Raw genomic sequence first — 19,431 nt, 5'->3', positions numbered from 1 at the left:
CATTACCAGGTATGCACATTTAAAATTCATGACCAATCAATGACCGTAAAATTGTATTTTACAAATCACTTTATTTGTAAAATACAATTTTGCATGGGATGTGAGAATTCCTCTCTGAACTTGATGAACTCCTGTGACAACACCAGTTTGTAACGTTGCAGCCCTGAGGAGGTGTGCATGAGTGTTGTAACCTTCACAAATCTGCCATCATGTTCTTCTCAAGACTTTGAATGGACTGTATCAATAGTGCCTCTGGCTGGTGCCCGATGCCTTGTCCAAAGTCGGCTGGGATGGGCTCCAGCTCACCCGCTATACTTGTGAGCAAAAGCGCGACAGAGGATGGATTGATGAAATGGAATGGATTGGAAGGTGCTGATGTTCACAGCACACGTTTTCATCTCAAAATAAGTGCATCTATGCATGTTTGTATAGTAAATGGCCCCAGGTTTGTGCATGGTGAAAAAAATCGTATCTGTCCACGTGCTCCCCTAAAAGGTAAAACTTGTGCACAAAGGGTCTGCCCACCTCAGACTTGATCTGTCAATTGCCATTAAATTCAGGGATCACTTGTGTGGTGCAGTATATTATGCTCAACGTAGCATGTGTGAAAACATTTATTCTAATCACACAAAGTACTATCATGACAGTCTCCCAGTGACTACTGAGCGAACTAAATTTCCCGTAGCACTGATTGGACAAGCAATGTAATGTGATCATCTGCAGCCAGTGAGGGCCAAGCGGCGTGTCATAACTAAATGACGTAGAGTCGGCTGTGGCTTAACCTCCTTGGCGGAGTCTCCGTCGAACCCCATGACTGATTCACCGAACCCCTGGGTTCGATCGAACCCACGTTAAGAAACACTGTTCTAAACAATATAACAAAATATGTGACCTAGATTCCACTGGGTGTACCCAATGCGAGCAGTGAAAACCTGTGCATGAGCAAACACACTTTATTTTAATCAGTCATGTCACAATGTGTGACTCCGTGGTCTTAACTGGATTCAACTCGTAGGTTTGCCAAGAGTACCGAAGATAAGGAAGGCCAAGCGAGAGAGAAGCCACAGCGATACAAAGTCACCTGTCTACGTGTCGCAAAGAGGGCTAATCTAACTACGGTAGAGCAAGAATGGTCGTACACCTCCACGACAAACACCTCACCCTTTCTGCCTTGATGAGTGCTTTGCAACAATACACCACTTCTGTAGACCTGTCACTGTCCCTCCCAACAGTTCCTCATTCCTTGAACTTGACGGTATGCCCTGGATGCCGTTACATTTTTTTGTAACGCTTCGAACCAATTACGATATTCCGAAATCTGCGGCGCAGGACCATTAGAGTTTTGAGTCACCATGGCAGGCAGGTGGCTGGGAGGGAACGCTTTGCAAAAGACAAGAAGTCAACGACAAAGGACAGCAGCCCCTGTGGCCTCCACCCCCACCCCCCGCAACCCACCAGAAACTGGCCTCCAAGCTTTTGTCTATGTTGAACTGAAAAGGGAGAAGCTGAGTGCGGGTAATAATTTACAATCCAACTGTGAATGCTTGTTCTGTATGCCTTGCCCTATGTTGCATATAAGTAGATACAAAGATGAAGTTTCTCCACGTAACCAATTATTCAAATTGTATGCAAATAAGTGCCCAGTTAATTTACAAGAATGTGACAAGTCAAACTAAAAAGTCCTAATCCAAATAATGACTTGAGTTAGTACTATTTTCATTGGAAAAAAAATTTCCAAGTACTGAGTAACTAATAAATAACTTCTGATTTTAACGGTGCACGAATGTCAAATGGACAAAAACATAAAATAGGTACATGCAAATTCAAATACTGCCCAACAAGCACTTCGAAACATTTTTTTTTTTTTTTGACAGCACCTAACAGAGACCTGATAACGGTTCTGAGAGGGTCAAACGAACAGCAATTTATATTCACATGCTTTGGTTGACCTGCTTTCTATTTTTCCCACAGAACATTACAAGTTACAAATACAAATGCCTTCTGTATGTTTTCCGATCTCCAAGGGGAGTTCTTGTAGGCTGAAATCCCGACCTTTTAGGCAGACACAAAGCACATTGGACAACATAGCTTTTCTGTCTCCTAGTTCATCCATCCATCTCCAATATCGCTTATCCTCACTAAGTCGCAGGTGAGCCGCAGTCTATCAGTAAGGTTTATATAGATTTCGGCCATGTTTAACTAAATCACTTTGAAAACCTGTGTAGACTGCATGTGTGGTGATATGTGACTGCCGGGCTGCGTTAGTTTGATCAAGTAAGAGTAAAGGGCATGTTTGATTAAAAACTACTCAGACAATCACAACTCACCGTTTAATCCTTGCTAATAAACTATGAAAGTATGAAAATTGTCACTGGTTGCAAATTGTGTTCACATCTGTAATTTCAATTTATTGAGCATGTTCAATCTCATTAAGTGTGATATTCCCCGTCGTGGTGACGCTGATGACTAGTTTCAAAATGTCAAACGTAAAAGTTGCTGACATTTTCATGGAATGTAATAAATCATTGTACGGCCTAAAGGTGCAACATTTCAACAGTCTTAAATCTTATGCAAAAAAAAAACTACCCCAAAAAAATATATATACCACATAGATGAATAATTCTTCAAATCAAATCATGTGTTCAGCAATTAATAGCGCCCCTGATGTCAACACAAAGTACATTGTCGAACCCCCTTTTGCCAACAAGACAGCACCTAATCTCCTCCTATAATGTTTGATGGGAGAATACAGAAAAAAAAACGATCTTCAACAATTCCTCTTTGCACAATCTCTCAAAATCACCCAGCAACCAGGAAATCTTGGGTAGATTTAAGGATCAATCATTTTGTGGTGATCTCGTGATGAACTAAAAGAATGCAAGCATCTAAGTACGGACCATAAACATTTTGAAACACATACACTAGATGCCGCAGAGAGAAAATACACTTTGCAAATTCTTCAGCAAAGGTGCAAGCTAAATGTCATCACAAACGACTTGTGGGATTCCCTCCCGTGATGAAGTTGGCATTATTGTCAGCATTTTAAATTGTAACGGTTACCAAACTAGTAATTGTGTACCTTTACATTATTTTTCACGTTTTACAGTAAGTGGTGGGAGAGAGAATGATCATCTCAAATTTTCCTCCCCCCACCCCCAAAATAGTGTCGACTACTGTGGATTACAGTTCCCATGCCACGGAGAGCTCAACTGTACTGCTTGAAGGAAATGTCGCTCAAGTGGACTGACAAACCATTATCAGCCTGCCCCATTTTACCTGTCTGAGGGAAAACGAATATACCGCATAAAGCTTGAAACAGGAACACATTTCCCCCGTCCGTTCTTGCAAATCATACGTCATTAAAACTGACACTAATTACAGATTTTGAAAAGCACAAGTGCGCCCTGACATGCTGATGAGATTTGTAATTTGTTAAAAAATGAGAACAGTTTAGTTTGGAGTGCTTCACCCTAATCTGGGATGTATTCGAGCAAGAGGAGGTGCCATGTTGTCAAATCATATGGATCAGTCTCTGCGTCGCAAGGCCTGGATATGACATTACAGGCATTGGCGTGGCAAGTCCTCGGGTCGCGAGCAAATATATTGTTAAGATCTTAAACACGTGGGTATGTAAAGCAACGTGTGCTGTTGATCTCCAGAAAAGCTTCACCATTGTGATCACTGATGAAGCTCAGTCACATTTAGTTTAGTCTACTGCCTCCATCTTTTGTACCCCTTCTTTTAAAACATCGCTTTAGCAAAAGAACAATAAAAGGGGAGGGTTTGCTCAGGACAAGCCAACAGAAGAAGGACAAGGAAGAGGAGCGGTTGGTTCAAGGAGGGGAAAAAAGACCATGCGACGAGAAAGACTGCTTCTCCACTCTAGCCATTGTCTTCATGTAAATTGGACCTGATCAAGATTCTGCAAGTGTCACGAGCAGTAACGTCAATCTCCACCAACTTCACAGCAAAAGGTAGTGGCGCCATGCTCATAAGACACGGAATAAATTAAACATTCACATTGTATGTGTGAATAAACACAGATTTGATTTTGCTCACTTTTCGTGTGCGCACATCGGAACAGTGGAAATTCAACCAGATGCAGTGAATAAGCATCAAAGAATTAAAGCAAAAACAAAAAGAAAGAATTCAAGCATGGTGTCCATTTTGCGGGGGGGGGGGGGGGGGGTTGGCTCGTTGTGCCTTTTTTATTCGAGAACCACCACATGAGATGTCACGTCAGTGTGTGTGTGTGTGTATACACAGGGACATGGTCAAGTTGGTGACACATGCTTTCCCACTTATCTCAGTTTGACTCAGAAAGCCATCATGTCCTTGCTAGTGTTGGCTAAAACAACATAACGGGGCAGAACAAGCTCCTGCCATGAATTTGGAAGGCACTGGTCCTGGAAGGGGAATTGGTTTGAGTTCCTATCTTATTTAAGTCTCAGAAGAGATATTTATTTAAGAATTTGTCTGAAGACGCAAAGAGAGAGTATAAATTTACCGTATTTTCCGGAGTATAAATCGCAGTTTTTTTCATAATTTGGCCGGGAGGTGCGACTTATACTCTGGAGCGACGTATGTGTGAAATGGTTAACACATTGTACACATCACATGTTATTTTCACATTAACCGGAAGAGGGTGCTCTCGGCCTGTGTTGATACGTTCCACGTTGGCGGTAATTGAGAAAAACAACTGACGATGACTCCGACGTAAGCGACGTAGAAGAGGAAGCGCTGCATCTTCTACCACCGGAATTGGCGGAGTTGTTTAAAAGTGAAACAGAGCATGAAGATTTCATTGGACTTCGTGATTTGGAGTGACGCTGATGGTTTGGTAAATTTGTTAGCATGTTCTTTGTGCTATAGTTGTCTAAAAAACTCTTAATATGTTACGTGAACATACCAGGCACATTCACAGTTCATTGTTTAAGCGTCATGTAACATTAGCATATCGTACACTTATGCGCCTGTAGTTCTCTAGTTTTATTTTTATTTTAAATTGCCTTTCAAGATGACATGTATGTTTTTGGTGTTGGATTTTATCAAATAAATTTCCCCCAAAAATGCGACTTATACTCCAGTGCAATTTATGTTTTTTCCTTATGCATTTTTTGGCTTGTGCAATTTATAATCCGGAGCGACGTATAATCTGAAAAATACGGTATGTTAAATGCCATCGCAGATTATGTTTCTAAAACGTGTAATGTTTAATTATGACATATCCCTGTACAATTTCAATATAGTTAACACCAACTTGCTTAGTCAGTTAGTATCTGTTAAAAGGTAACGACACAAAAAGTGTTCCTCCATTCACTATTTATAATCCCTGCTGACAGCAACGCGTTTCATCGGATGTCATAATCAGAGGATTGATGACATTGTGCACATGTGCAGGTCACTTAAAGAATGTGAGAGGATGACTGAAGATAACGAATGAAAGTTGGAAGTAAGGCAAAGTGATAAGGGAAGAAAACATGGCATTCAAAGTGGGTTCACCATGACAACTCATTGACAGAGGGACGGATGAGTGGGTGGAAAGGAAGTCACAGAGACGGAGGTGTCGTCCGAAGAACTCCAAACAAGCCAGCCATCCCGTGTTTGTTGATAAAAGTGGGACTCCCAACTGTCAGGTCTGCCGCGCTTCCTATATATACCGGTGTGTGTATGTATATATATATATCTATATATATATATACACAGGTATATATATATGTGTGTGTGTGTGTGTGTGTGTGCATGTGCAGAAACGTGCAGTAGTTGTTTTGGCAAAAAGTAATGCATTCATGATTGGTTACTAAGTACATTTTTGTGGGATCCTCTGATTGTTTAATTAAAAAAAAAAAAAGATAGTACTGTATTTCTTTTTTTATTTGATAGTAGTGGTTCTCGAAATGCAAATTCCATGTGGGCTTCTATGATCTCTTGGGTGTTCCAGCAAAACAATTTCCCCCTAAATCTGATGGTTTTGGCGTGATGACAGTAGAGAGCCGCAAGAGCCACAGCAGCTGCCCTGCTTTAGTAATGTAACCCGGGAACAGGAATTCTGTTGCCCAGAGGGAGTCCGAATCTCATGCAGACTCTTGCTCTGATTTCCTTTATGCACCAGACACAGGAGGGACTTTTCCGGGTCACTGTACATCCAAGTGACTGCCCAGAATCACTTTGGGCATTTCAACTTGCCTGTTCTTCACCTTTAAAATGATTCAAAAGGGACATTGACCTCAACTAGCTTTGCACTTTACATGTTGGTAGTCTTGAAAACAGCCACGGATATAATTGAGAGAGCTTACTCCTTTTGAGTCTATCGGCTGTTTTAGTCATCTTTTAAACGGGTCATGTCACACTTATTTAATTTTTATTTTTTTTAAATAATTTTTGATGTCCTTTTTGTAATGTCCAGGTTAGTGAGATAAACTGGGTTGAAAATGTCCAGGAGGCCTTTTTCAAGCTATTCGATTTGGTCTTAAACACCTGGTCATCGTACAGCTGGATTTTTCAATAAAATTTGGTAGGTAAATACTGTCAACTAAGGCTATCACTATTGGATACTTTTAGAGTCAAATATTCAATCGATTATCCCAACGGTCAACCGAAAAATTCGTTTAAAAGTGATTTTTCATTCAAATGTATTGCTAAATCTAAACAACCTCATCATTGTGATGATTGCTGTTTATTTGCCACACAACCAAATCAACAGCAGTATAGCAATGTCACACTCGAGGGTGACGCCGGAGTGGCTTTTCAATCCCGTACCATCCCACCACCATAGAAAAATAAATAAATAAATACAATTCTACTCCAGTCCTCACCAGGAGCCAAGCCAAGCCTCCAGCTGCAGGGACCCCACCACAGGGGTGATCCCAAACCAAGAAGATGGAGGAGACCCCCCAACCCTCGGAGCCAGGACCCCCCTAATGGCAGCATCCCTACAGCCAGAGATCAACACAGCTCCCAGTGTGGTCAGACCAACAGTGAGGAACACTGGATTTAAAACATGATAAAATAAGACAGGAGATGAGTAGAGGCTTCCCCTGATGGATAACAACACCTTTTACTTTCTACAATAGTTTTATGTTTAAATTACAGTGAGTTGAGCGACAAAAGAAAAAAGGAGCTCATCAAAAGGTTAGAATTATGTCAAAAAAGTCTAAAGTGCTGCTGTGATGATGACTTTTTCAGTGTGTTTGACTGTCACATCAACGACTGAAAAGAAATTCTGAGTGTATAGTTTTTCCTCTTCACTCATGCAGCGTATCCGAAGTTGTATGAACATCCAATTTTGACTCGTAACATAAAGAGGAGAAAAAATGACCAAACAGTTGTTCTTTGGTAAGCATCAACCACTGAAATGTAGTATTTTTTATAATTCTTATGCCATCCCAACCAAATATCTGCTCGTATAGGCATGGATGGGATGACAATATGGATCTCATATAGATGCAACTTTAGAATTCTACACACAAATTTTCTCTTAGAAAGAAGTCATGTGCTAGCTACCGTATATTTGTACATGCGTGTATGAAAAGATGTCATAACTGTAGCCTTAGAATGACTGAAGCGAACTAAGCTAAAACAGAAACAGAGGAATGAATGGCATTGAGGTTATTCAAGAAAATGTACTGGATTTCATACTTAAAACAGAGTACTTGCTATTATTCCTCTGATATAGGGAAAAGGTAGACAGGTGGCTCGAGCAGGTTATGCATTCCAGACAATTCAGCGCCTCCACCTTGCACAAACAGTGGGAAAAGGCCGAGACTCATTCACAGAAGGAGCAGCAGAGGCACAGGGAGAGCGAAAGGAATGGAGGGGAGGGGGCTTGACTCACCAAGTTCTCTATCCCACCCACCCCGAGAAGAATTCCACAGACCTGTCTGCATGCACGTCATTAAGCAGGACCACCTGCTGTTAAATCAGGACCCCCGCCGCGATCTCAGTAAGCCCGGCCGACACAATCACTGCGGAGCCCGGCCGTAGCGATCGAATGACTGAGCGGAAAAATGCTCCTTTCCGCATACAGAGTACGTATTACGAATGATGCAAAACGCTGGTCCCTCTCTCACCTTCTTTATTAAGACAAGAAAAAGAGGAAGACAGAAAGAAAGAAACAATCTTTTGTTTCTCCACTGTGTCAGACTCTTGAAGGAAAAAAGTCCCAAGTGATCCCCACCTATAACCATCCCACTTTTCAACGCGCTTTTTTTTAGGTATTGGTCATTGGCGAATGCTAGTAGATGTGCATTTCCTCTTACTTCTCCTGAATTCTCAAATTGCCAGTGTCAAGTATCTCACACAAAGCCCTTTTCTTGAGGACATGTCTCCCAGTCTAGCTCCCTGCCAGGCATTCTGGAGTCTATCCAACATGTCAAGAATGAGGAGAAAGCATGGGAGTGCACAATGACTTCGGTGGCAGGTAGAGTCTTGTCCCATTGCTAACATCCCAATCTCTGAACGTGGTGGTTGCAAACAATCCGATCCAACGTTTCATTAAAATGTAGGACCAAAACTAGCCTGAAAGTCCATTTCCCCTACCTGGAGGCATGTCAACATCTGGGCCAATTTATAAAGATTTGATAGTGAGCCAAACATGTCAATCTTAGTGGAACTTTGAAAAGCAGAGTGGAACATGATAAATGAAGTCTTGGAACCCTTAAATGTTGAGACCACAATGCTGTCTCGGCATGCTAGCACGACACGTATTTATTTTCATCAAACTTCAATTTTGTTTCTACTTTGATACAGTTCATACGGTCAGGTGTGAACACGTTTTGGTTTGTTTTTTTCCACAGACTGATTTGTGGACCGAATCTCTGAAGGACCTTCTAGCAGCAACTTTGGCGTTGTTCGGTTGTGGTGAGAAATGAACCCAATCATGGGCTGCACCAATGCTAAATGACCACAGACAATGTAAACAGATGAGACTGTTGACTCGTTAAACACATCTTAGGTTTAGCATGGTCATCATATTTTCACCTGAACCTTTTCAGGGACAGCAGTTACTACGGTGGACAGCCTATCATGTTATCAGGTTACAGGTTATCATTATTGGGGCATGAAAGGATTCAACTCAGATTTAACTTTGCAAACCAATCAACTCAATTGGAGGAGAAAAGGTGAACTGCAAGTGTAAAAAAAAAGCACACTTACTTTTAACCATTGACTTCTTGGGAGTGTTCTGTGTATTCATCCAGTCGAACGGCGACATGAGAAAATGTGCTTGCCAAGTAAACCGTCCCAAATAAAAGGGCCAAAACAAACATGGATGACAGTAGCCAGTCAGTCAGAGCCAAACAGCTACTCACTCCATATCAGCAATGGGGGGGGGGGGGGGGGGGGGGGGGGGGGGGGGGGTAATACCAGCACAGGGAATCATAGCAGGATAGGCAAACTCAACTTAATACTTGAAACAACAACACTTTAAATAAAACCACACACACATCTGAAGTGAGAAATGGGCCCCTTTTCACCTATTACACCCCCAGTCCCCCCCCCCCCCCCGGCGCTTTAGTTTGATCCAAACTTTGAACAGCTGCAAAGAGTAAAAGTTAAACAGCGGAAAGCTCACTTCCCACTGGCATGGGGGGGCTCAGGTGGCAAGCGTACTCATGAACTTGCAATACGTATTATTCATGGGTACACTGTTCATTCCATAACGGAGATTAACTTTGAAACAAATTGTGACACGGCGAGGTAATGTTTAATTTATTGAAGTGAAAATGGTGCGAAGCCGTGGTAAAAAGTTGGATGACGGAGATTACTCTGTTACAAGGTTATAAATGGCAAACTGTTTAACCCCTGACTTCAAATAGCAAGGCAATCGAGTGTAAAGGTCGGGAATTACTCTTCGACCACGGAAGTCTGATCCTTCAGGTGTTCGTCAGGCACACCCACCTCCAAAGCAACAAAGCTCAGAAAATGACTCAGGTGTCCTCAATTCATAAAGTTCTGGGAAACAGAGTCTGGAATCATGAAGCTATATCATTTAAGCAGAGCCCAGCGTTTGAAATCTTTGCAGTTTTAAGTGATCAGAAATTGCTTTCAGTCTATTTTAAAAAAACAAAAAAACATTTGTGACAGATAAAGCTCAAAGACAGGAAACGATTTTTAGAATTTGCCATTCATCACATTTCACTGGCATTTCTGCTTACCTTCCACACAGTGTTCCACATCCTCCAGGTTCCGCAAAGTAATCCTCATCAGGCTTGAGTTGAGCATCAGTTCATTCTTGTGTTCGGACCCCATCGACTCCGGGGCAGGGTTAAGAAAAAATATGCGAGTATCACCCGTGGCAACCTGATTGTCGCAGATTCCCGTGTTGCCGAAGCCACCGATCATCACTTTGTTGCCACCATCCAACAGGATTTCACGGTTTATGGTGGTCTTTCCTTTCAAGTAGCGCCACACCCTGACCTATTGGTTAAAAGAGGACAGGAAAACACAACTCAGAACAAAATAGCGGACTATTGTAAAGAGATCTGTTTTATTTGCTATCGAACATGTTTAGAAGGATCTGAAGCGTGCGGTTTGGAAAAAGCAGCCCTCAACGCTGAGAGGACTAAAGCGGTTTGTTCACGAGGAGTGTGCCATTAAACCTGTTACCTGTTAAGTGTTACAGAAATTGTTGGATTGCATGAGGTTCCTATAATTAGATCAACACAAATGTGACTGGCATTGCATCTATGAAAAAATAATAAAAAATCAGATAATCAAAACTGAAGAAAGAATGCTACTTTTAAAAACACAAAAAAACCCGCAAAGGTGGCCCAAATAAAACTTTTGCTTCGTGTTCTCTGAACAAAGTATCCTGGGGCTTCCTTCAATGTGATACAATAATGTTATTTGAATCCACTAGGAATCCAGAAAAATCTTGAGTAGCGTAGGCAACCACTGGAGTACAAAAATTGTTAGACATTACAGGAAGCGGCACGAGATTTGATGAATGAATCGTCACGGAAGGGCCATTTTCATTTTGGAGGAATCGTCTCAATTTAGCTACTGGTGGTGGTTTCTGTCTCCGGTGCGAGAACTGTGTGCCTCTAATCTAGTCAGCTCATTCACTCGGAGTCGGAAGGCAAATTGACCAAACAAGGTTGTTTATTTTGACAGATTATAGAGTGGTCTACCACAAGTCTACTGCGGTGCAGAAGTTTCACAATGAGTGCCCACGAAATGGGGAGAGAGAACGACTTCTTCGTTCAAAGCGAAGCACCAGGAACAGGGTGCATTGTTCTCTAATGCTATTTTAAGGACCGCACTCAAAATTTGCAGCCAAAATTTCATACACTTCTGAATAGAAACTGACAACTATTACTTATATACATGCAGCCATACATATAAGATTTATATACATACAGTACATACACATTCTAAAGCGCTTGCCCTTATTTGGAGGCTAGCCAGCTGATTTTGGGGAAGACGTAACAGAAACGCAGAACCGGTAGCCAGACAATCACAGGGCACATACAGACAAACAATCATTGACACCCACATTTATACCTAACAATTTAGAGTAAGTGAATTAATAATTCATGTGGCATAATGTAGGAGAATGTGGTTTCCTTCATCTTGCTTCAAGACAAATGTATCACAAATATTTTGATTTTAAATGTTCAGATCAGGTGGCCACTGGGAGCCATACTAAAATACATAATCTATGACATTAGCAAAGGCTATAAATGATGATAAGTATGGTGCTAATTGTATCAGTTGATCAATGAAGTGAAAAAGCCTTTGTCAAAAAATTGTGTCGATGTTCAACAAATTGCCTAAAGCTGGAAACTGCTTTAGGCAATTTGTTGAACATCTATTGATTGGTGACCAAATAAAAACAGAGTATAAGAAAGTCTGCTTAAATATATAAGGTTGGTCTGTAAAAAAAAAAAAAAAAAAATGAACACTTGTTTCCAACTAATAATTTCCACAAAACAAATGACATAAATATATATTTTTTAATTTGTTATACTGGTTGTAATCCCTCAAGGGGGGATTTCAGATGAGACGCTACACTGCCCTGTCAAAAATAAACACATTTTGGTCAACAATTGGAATGATGTGCGACTTGATTCAATTTGACGCAACTTTCTGGGTTGTTTTCTTTAAATCAACCCATTTTTTGTCCAAGACAACCCCCCCCCCCTCCCCAAAAAAAAAAATCGGGGTGTTTTGATATAAAACAATCTACAGTTGGTCAATTGTTGGGTCGATCAAATTTCGGAACCTTTTTTTGCGGGGGGGGGGGGTTCCAGCGGCACTCCATGTTTTTGTAGCATACCACACAGAAAAGCAGATGTCAGCTTTTGATATACTGTACAATGTCAATTATTCCGCCTGCTTTCACATGTTTATCAAGTCTCATCTGTTGCTCGTGGAAAAGAAAACCACTTCCTTTCCAATTGTGTGACAATGCATTTAAAGAATTTGTTCCGTAAGGTTCTATCCGGGCAAACTAAGTGTGGCGATATAGTTGCATACGCTCGATTTTGTTAATTTTTGGGGGGCATACAGCAGGTGTACTGGCTTGCAAGCTGCAAATGTCACAAACCACATGGAGACGAACTCACCTTGCAAGAGTAGGTGTTGTGCACCGGGTCCATATTTATGATTTCGTCCACAGTGCCCGTCAAAACTACGTTGGCCTCTTCTTCGCGGTCCTCCAAGTCCTTCTCCGGGCAACTGGCCACACAGCACCGCAACAGGACCGCCAGCAGCCCGACTAGGAGCAGCGTTGGCCGCCCGCCTCCGAATCTCCGCTGCGGACTCATGACCGCCGCACAAATTTGCACAAGTTAACTTTTCTTGGGAAATTATCGATTTGATCTCTAATATTAACCACCGGGAGTGTGCGACAACTCCAAATGGTTTTGAATGGGTTGGAATTTTGTCCGGAGGCTCTCCACAACTTCTCTACCGGTTACCCGTTTCTCTTGCACTCCGCAGTCCCAGTTCCGCGCATCTATGACCAGGTTGAAAATCTGCTTTCCGCCGCCGCCGCCGGCTGGAAGAGCTGGATGGAAGAGAGAGGAACGAGGAGGAAGGGTAAGAGGGTTCTCTCTCTCTCTCTCTCTCTCTCTCTCTCTCTCTCTCTCTCTCTCTCTCTCTCTCTCTCTCTCTCTCTCTCTCTCTCTCTCTCTCTCTCTCTCTCTAGAGGAATGCAACAGCACTTTTCTCTCCCCCTCTCACACACGGATTTGCATGCAATCTGAATAGTTGGTCCCACAAGCGTGTCAATGTGCGTCCTCCGAGGGGGGGCTGCAGGGGATGGCCGAGTCAAGTGGTTGATCAAGGGCGCCCCCAGTCGCACAGACGATGCCCTTGCCCTTACCATTTTCAAAAGTGTCAATTAAGAAGAAAAGTCACGAGAAAGCTGCAGGAGGTGAGATGCATCGGTAAACAACTGCCATACTACACGATCAATAATGATGACAAAAACTGCACAGTCGACTGTCAGCAAATGAAATGCATTTGATATTTATCTCATTAAATCTTTCCAGTGAGCTGATAAAATGATCTCAAAAATGAAATAGTGACTTGTTCATATTAAATGGCAAGAGTTTTTATGGCGTATCAGGTCATTTTGACCTTGAGTATTGATATAATGTTTTTTTTTAAATGACATAGATATATAATTAATCATGTCAATGTATTATGGGTCTGTAAAAAGTGGTCCGTAACCACCAGGCCGCGGACCGGTACAGTGCCATGGGCCATTTCTTTGCTGCTCAGATAAAAAAGAAAAAAAAACTTAAATCACTTCCGATGTATTTAATATCCGGGCTGAAAAATGTTTTATTTTGAAAAGTGAACGGATTCTCACCAATACATGCGTATGACTGAATGCTAAATGTCTTGCTCACAGTAAAACTAATATTAAATGTACAAGCTGTCATAATGAGTTTAAAAAAAACACATAAGTATAGAGAAAGTCTCTTTCTTCCAGAAGCATGGACCTGTCAAGTGGAGTAAAAATATTTTGATTGGCAAATATGTTCAAAAGTACATTCAAATATACTCGCAAGTACGTTCAGACGTACTCGCAAATACGTATCCAGGATCTTGTTCTTTAGGTCATGACTCACAGCCTTCCAGTCTTCCACTGAGGAGCTCAGAGATACGAGAACCCACCTCGGAGTCTTTCGGACGCTACTACTGTACCTCAAAAGAAGGTGTATCACTGGAATTGAGGAGGTCTTTCAAGTATTGCCTCTACCGTCTCAAGATGTCCTGAGTCAAGGTCAGCACCGCCCCATCTCTACCATACACGTTGTTAATGGTGCAAGACTTAAAGTTCACCCAGCAAAATGATGGAGTGCCCAGCAGGTGCTCTCTGAGGCACCCACTCCAAGCAGTCCAAAAAGGATGGGAACTCTGCATCGTTGTTTGGGACCTATCCCTCAAATTCAGGTGCAATTTAACATTCAGTATGTCTAATTTCCGAGAAGAAATTAAAAGTTTTATAAAGCAGCACAAACAAATCTGTTAATGTGAACATTGACACAATTGTTTTAATTTGCAATCCCACTTAGCAACTTTGGGGAGTTATTTTTGAATACTCAAAACAATTTTCTAAATGCAGATACTTGACAATACAAGCATTTGAGAGTTGCAGGAAAGTGTTATCTACTGTACAATTTATGGTTGAGGAGTCTTAAGAAACCAAATCCTAATGCTGCGCTGGCCTAAGCTAAATACACACTGTGTCATATGTCATTTAGGGTCCATGCTTATATCATAAAACCTTGCACAAATGTATAAATGATACCACATGGTTATATTCTCAGAGCTCCATTTGAGAACAGACAGTGCGTCAATTTCTAGTCCTTAAAAGCTGTAATTTTAACTAGGCGTCTATTCCTGGGGAAAATGACAGGCTTACTCCTTCCTACACAGTTGCCGGAGAAGATATTTGTAGAAATGAGTTCCTACATCTCACTTTTGACAACTTAGTACAAATAGAGAACTTTCTTGGATGAAAGGTAAAAAAAAAATGACACCAGGTGAAATATTACAAGGGTGAGTTTCCCCTGCAACGCACCCTTGTAATATTTCACCCGGTGGCTGTCATTGCTAATTGCTTATTCAGCCACGAAGCATGACCATGAATAATCTGAGGTCCCAAATCAAAAACACCATCAATATGCATGGCCTGGAACTGATCTATGCGTCCAATGTGAGTCCTCAATCCAATTTTGGGGGATTCTAAATTCGGAGCAGTAAAAACTGGTTAGATCCGCAACAGAAATATTTCCATACGCACAAAAGATAAAACAAGAAATAACTTCATGCTGTGTGAGCCGTGTCTTGTATTAAAAAAAAAAAGTAAGACAACTCTCAGAATGTTATCAAAAGTCAAAGAATTACGTTCAAATTCATGCATAAATGAAAAGTAAGACACAAATTTGCAAAAGTTTTAAAGCGTTTCTTTTTTTTTTTTTTTAATAGGTCACAAGAAGCCACTTTGTTCCAAAACAATTTAATTTCATGGCATCGTCAATTTAAGAACACATGCAATCCTATGCCCCCCGGGGGGTCTGGCTGGTGCAAACAGCAACACATTTTGCAGCCCACACTTGGGCCGCAGCCCTTATAGGTAGAACAGCTGCATATTAATTTATTTATTTGAACAAAAACCTCATCCATCTCCCCAATCAACTCATAATATGCCTTGAACACAATTTATGCTGGCTTTCTGTCTAATGGATGATAAAATACATTCCCCGCTTGATCTTTGGCAGGTGGTCGCTAGGGTCCATTAAGAAATTAGTCTACAGTGAAAGCTTGCATATGCACTGCAGCTACATAGAGCCTGGTTTCCACCAGTTCACTTTGCCATCGTACAGTTTGAAATGGTAAATTCGAATCAAGCTTGTTAGTCCACTGTGGGGTGTGTAGGTGGGATAGTGAGTAGTAGTAGTAAAAAAAATAGTAGCCTAAAACTGTGCCGTTTACCAATGAACAATTTAAAAGGAGAAAGAAAGAGGGCATGCTTTGTTTGTGGAAATGTTGTTTTGACGTTGATCGATTAATTTTCTGTGATGCTTAACTGTCACAGGGATTTAAAGGGGGGACAGTTTACCAAATCAGGTGGGAGGCGGGGTTCATCTGCACTGATCACCTGTCAATCACAGGACTGACACACAATTGGCTGTGTCTAAATTCACAGGATGGACCCTTCAAAGGCCGCATTTTCTGCCACAAGGACATGACTTATGTTGCAGCTCGACCACACCTGGTGTCCAAATTAACATTGAGCTTGCCCAAACTTGCCATGGTTTATGCGGTCCGTGGCGGCTACATGAGGAAGAACCTTTGAAGGCATTAAAGGACCCAGCCTGCGAAGTGTCTTTCTCGAAATTGGAATCCCTCAATGAGCACTAAGAATCCAAAGACTTTTTATCAAAGGTTGCAAGTTAGATTTAACTGGTTTTAGCTTTCCCCAGTATGGTCATCCATGGATTGCCAATCGTTCTCGATCTTTACTGTACGTCTCGCTAGAGGAGAAAGGGATTTCTACACAAGGACTCAGTGTCTGTCTTTATAACGGCCCTTTAAATCAACGCACTGATGTGTGTGTGGCAGGGATGAACCAAGCCAGGGATCTTGAAAAAAGTGCAGCATCATCATGACTGCCTCCTTAACATACTTGGTTTGGCTCTGAATGGCTGTGCAGTTGCATTAGCAAATTGCACACCCCAATGTCATTGTGCCGCTTTATGCCCTGTTATTAGACAAGCTGTGCTGACTCAGCTCAGAATCAAAAAAAGGCTGGCTGGATCGAATAAAATTTGCGTCGTTGGATATAAGTGGAAATAAAAGTTGATTTTAGGCGTGATGATGACGTGATATATGCTTCAAAATCACTATATCTGTTGGTGTTGTTACTGCACTTTTTTTTACTTTGTTCATTTAATATTTGGCGTATTGTTTGAGTACACATTTTGTTAGATTTCTCTGGCTCCCAAGTCTTCTTCTCTACTTCCCTGCACTTGAGTGCTAACCATGCAAAACCAAAATGCACAAACTGTGGTTTAAGTTTCTCCAGAAAAGGAATGTGGACCAAGGACTTGACTTTTCCATTCATCCCTTATTCCATTTTGTGTAGGCCTACCACCCTTCCTTATTACAAAGGTGTGGCTGAGCTGCAGACTATCCCAGCAGACTTTGAGCGAGAGGTGAAGTAGAACGTGCGCTGAATGATTGCCACTCAGTTGCAGAGAACAAGAGACAAACAACCTCTCATGCTCAGATTCACACCCATGGGCAGTTTGGAGTCTTCAATTAACCTAGCGTGCGTGTTTTTGGAATGTGGGAGTGAGCTGCAGTTCCCGGAGAAAGTCCATGCAAGCACAGGGAGAATGTACACACAGGAGGATTCAAACCCAGAGCCTCCGAACTTCGAGGCAGATGTCCTAACTTCTGCTCCACCTTGCCTCTCTTGCTGCAAAATCTCAAAGTTCGGTTGACACTTCTAGGAGCACTGCAAAATAATCAGTGATTTGACCTTGGGGCTTGGATATAAGAAAATCTCAGCTATCTTGTTCAAAGTGACAAAAGATCAACTATAGTGTTAGTCATTGTTAAAGTGGACAGGGATTAATTTACTTTTTGAAACACTTCCGTGATGCAAAACACCCTAAACTAGGAGTGTCAAACTCATTTTAGGTGCAAGCCATTTTGGATTTACGTCTTCCATCAGAGGACCATTATGACAGTGAAGCCAAATACATGTTTTATTGTCTCATTGTATTGTTACGTGTAAACAAAAGTGGATGGATTACTAGTTTTGAAATCACTCAAGTCAACTATAATAGTTTGTTCAATTATTGTTTAAGTGACTATAAACAGGGTGACAAAATTATTGCAAAATCTCCAATCTTATTTATTACACATGACAATTTGACATTTTGATACAGATTTTAGCAACATAAAATGACGTGACGGGCCAAATATGGCCCCCGATCCATGAGTTTGACACCTTTCCCTACACCAGGAATAGACTTTCATGTTAAGAGTGAGTATTTGGTTTTATCTTATAAGAGATATAAATTGTTATACTTGCTTGACATGTGTTAGTGGGGGTTTTTTTTTATGCCTGTGTCATCAAAATGTATGATGGGCGAGAGTTTGTCATTGCTACTTCTCGCCCAAAGTCAACTGGGATAGGCTCAAGCACACATGAACAGGATAAGTGGTGAAAAAGATCCGTGTATGGTTTAGATTTACATTGCACCTGCACAGTCTGTGCAGATAACTGAGTTTTCCCTTTGTGGCCACTATTTGCGGATTTTGTGTCAAAATAACTGATGAGAGTAAACACCGCCTGGGCTGGTGAATATATTAACACGTCAGGAAACACCTTTGGGCTTTGTCCAGGTAAGTAATGAGAGCCACCCACGCAGCCCCAAAAAACAGATGTTGCCATGTGAATCTTTACTCAGGAATCTGTGACTCATACAAACTCCCTCCCCCACTGTTAAAGAATACCTTCTAAAATAATAGATGACATGAATGTGATTGTTAGGGGGGCAGGAAAGGGATGAGGTACATGACAGTGCGAGGGTAGTCTGAAGGTGTGAGTGATTAGCAGATGGATAGAACAAGAAGTGCGGGGGGAGTAATGCAGGCATTGGGCCGCCTTTTCAACGGGCGTATTAAATCTTGCTTGGGTCTCTTCTTAATGACAGGCTCCACAACTGGCAACATTTCAAAAACACATTTGGGTGAGGAGGCAAAGCACAAAATAAACAGATGCATGAAATCAAAGCCTTGAGCTGATTATAGCTGGCCTGACATCCTGTCTGTTGCATCCTGTCCAGGGGTGTCTGTTAGGACAGGAGCACTGAATACACTTGAAGAGCATATTTTCAAGTCAAGTCATTCTTTCCCTCCCACTGGCACATCAGCCAAAGCTCCTTAAGAAAGGTAAGGCCCGCTGATTGACTATGACGACGTCTCATCAGTTAAGAATGCTTGGCTCGTCCAAGATAAGGCGACAGTGGAATCTGTTCCCCCCTCTGATTTTTCCACCAAGTTTTCACAGTCTTCTTTTATTCATGGTTATTTTTGTAAGGCTTCTGAGGCCCGCTTTATTTCTGCTGCTTCTGCAAAATCACATCACATATAAAACAAACACTGGTCTTATCACAAACTGACACTAAAAGTACTTGCATTAGCTATCACAAATGCAATATTCGGGCTGAAATGGGTGAATGCTGCTGAAAATTAAACACTCCTGTATATTCCCCTCAAAATAATTCATCCAACCATCCATTTTCCAATCCGATTTTTCCTCACAAGGCTTGCGGGGGTGCTGGAGCATATCCCAGCTGTCTTCGGGCAGTAGGTGGGGGACACCCTGAACCAGTTGCTACATTCCTGACCCATCTACCAATCCATTTTCACTCCAATCCTTTCATGTGCAATGTTCCT

At 41.6% G+C, this 19,431-nt stretch overlaps 1 protein-coding gene across 2 annotated transcripts in view; it reads right to left on the bottom strand.

The window, feature by feature from the left end:
* The window catches only part of agrn (agrin), a 250,841-nt gene extending 237,787 nt beyond the window's left edge, over positions 1-13,054 (bottom strand). Inside the window, exons 1-2 of one of the 2 annotated variants that reach the window (XM_086106411.1) lie at positions 12,567-13,054; positions 10,155-10,416 (exon numbers count right to left, since the gene is read on the bottom strand). In XM_086106411.1, coding sequence (XP_085962537.1) covers positions 10,155-10,416; positions 12,567-12,767 — 463 coding nt within the window. In that variant the 5' untranslated portion in view covers positions 12,768-13,054. The remainder of the gene's footprint in view (positions 1-10,154; positions 10,417-12,566) is intronic. The other variant, XM_086106418.1, reaches the window with a different exon arrangement.
* Positions 13,055-19,431: the final 6,377 nt, after the last annotated feature.

Source organism: Hippocampus guttulatus, chromosome 1 (genome assembly GCF_054856545.1).
Source record: "Hippocampus guttulatus isolate MCC_2025c chromosome 1, RoL_Hgut_1.0, whole genome shotgun sequence".
NCBI lineage: Eukaryota > Metazoa > Chordata > Actinopteri > Syngnathiformes > Syngnathidae > Hippocampus > Hippocampus guttulatus.
This window is presented reverse-complemented; position numbering and strand designations above follow the sequence as displayed.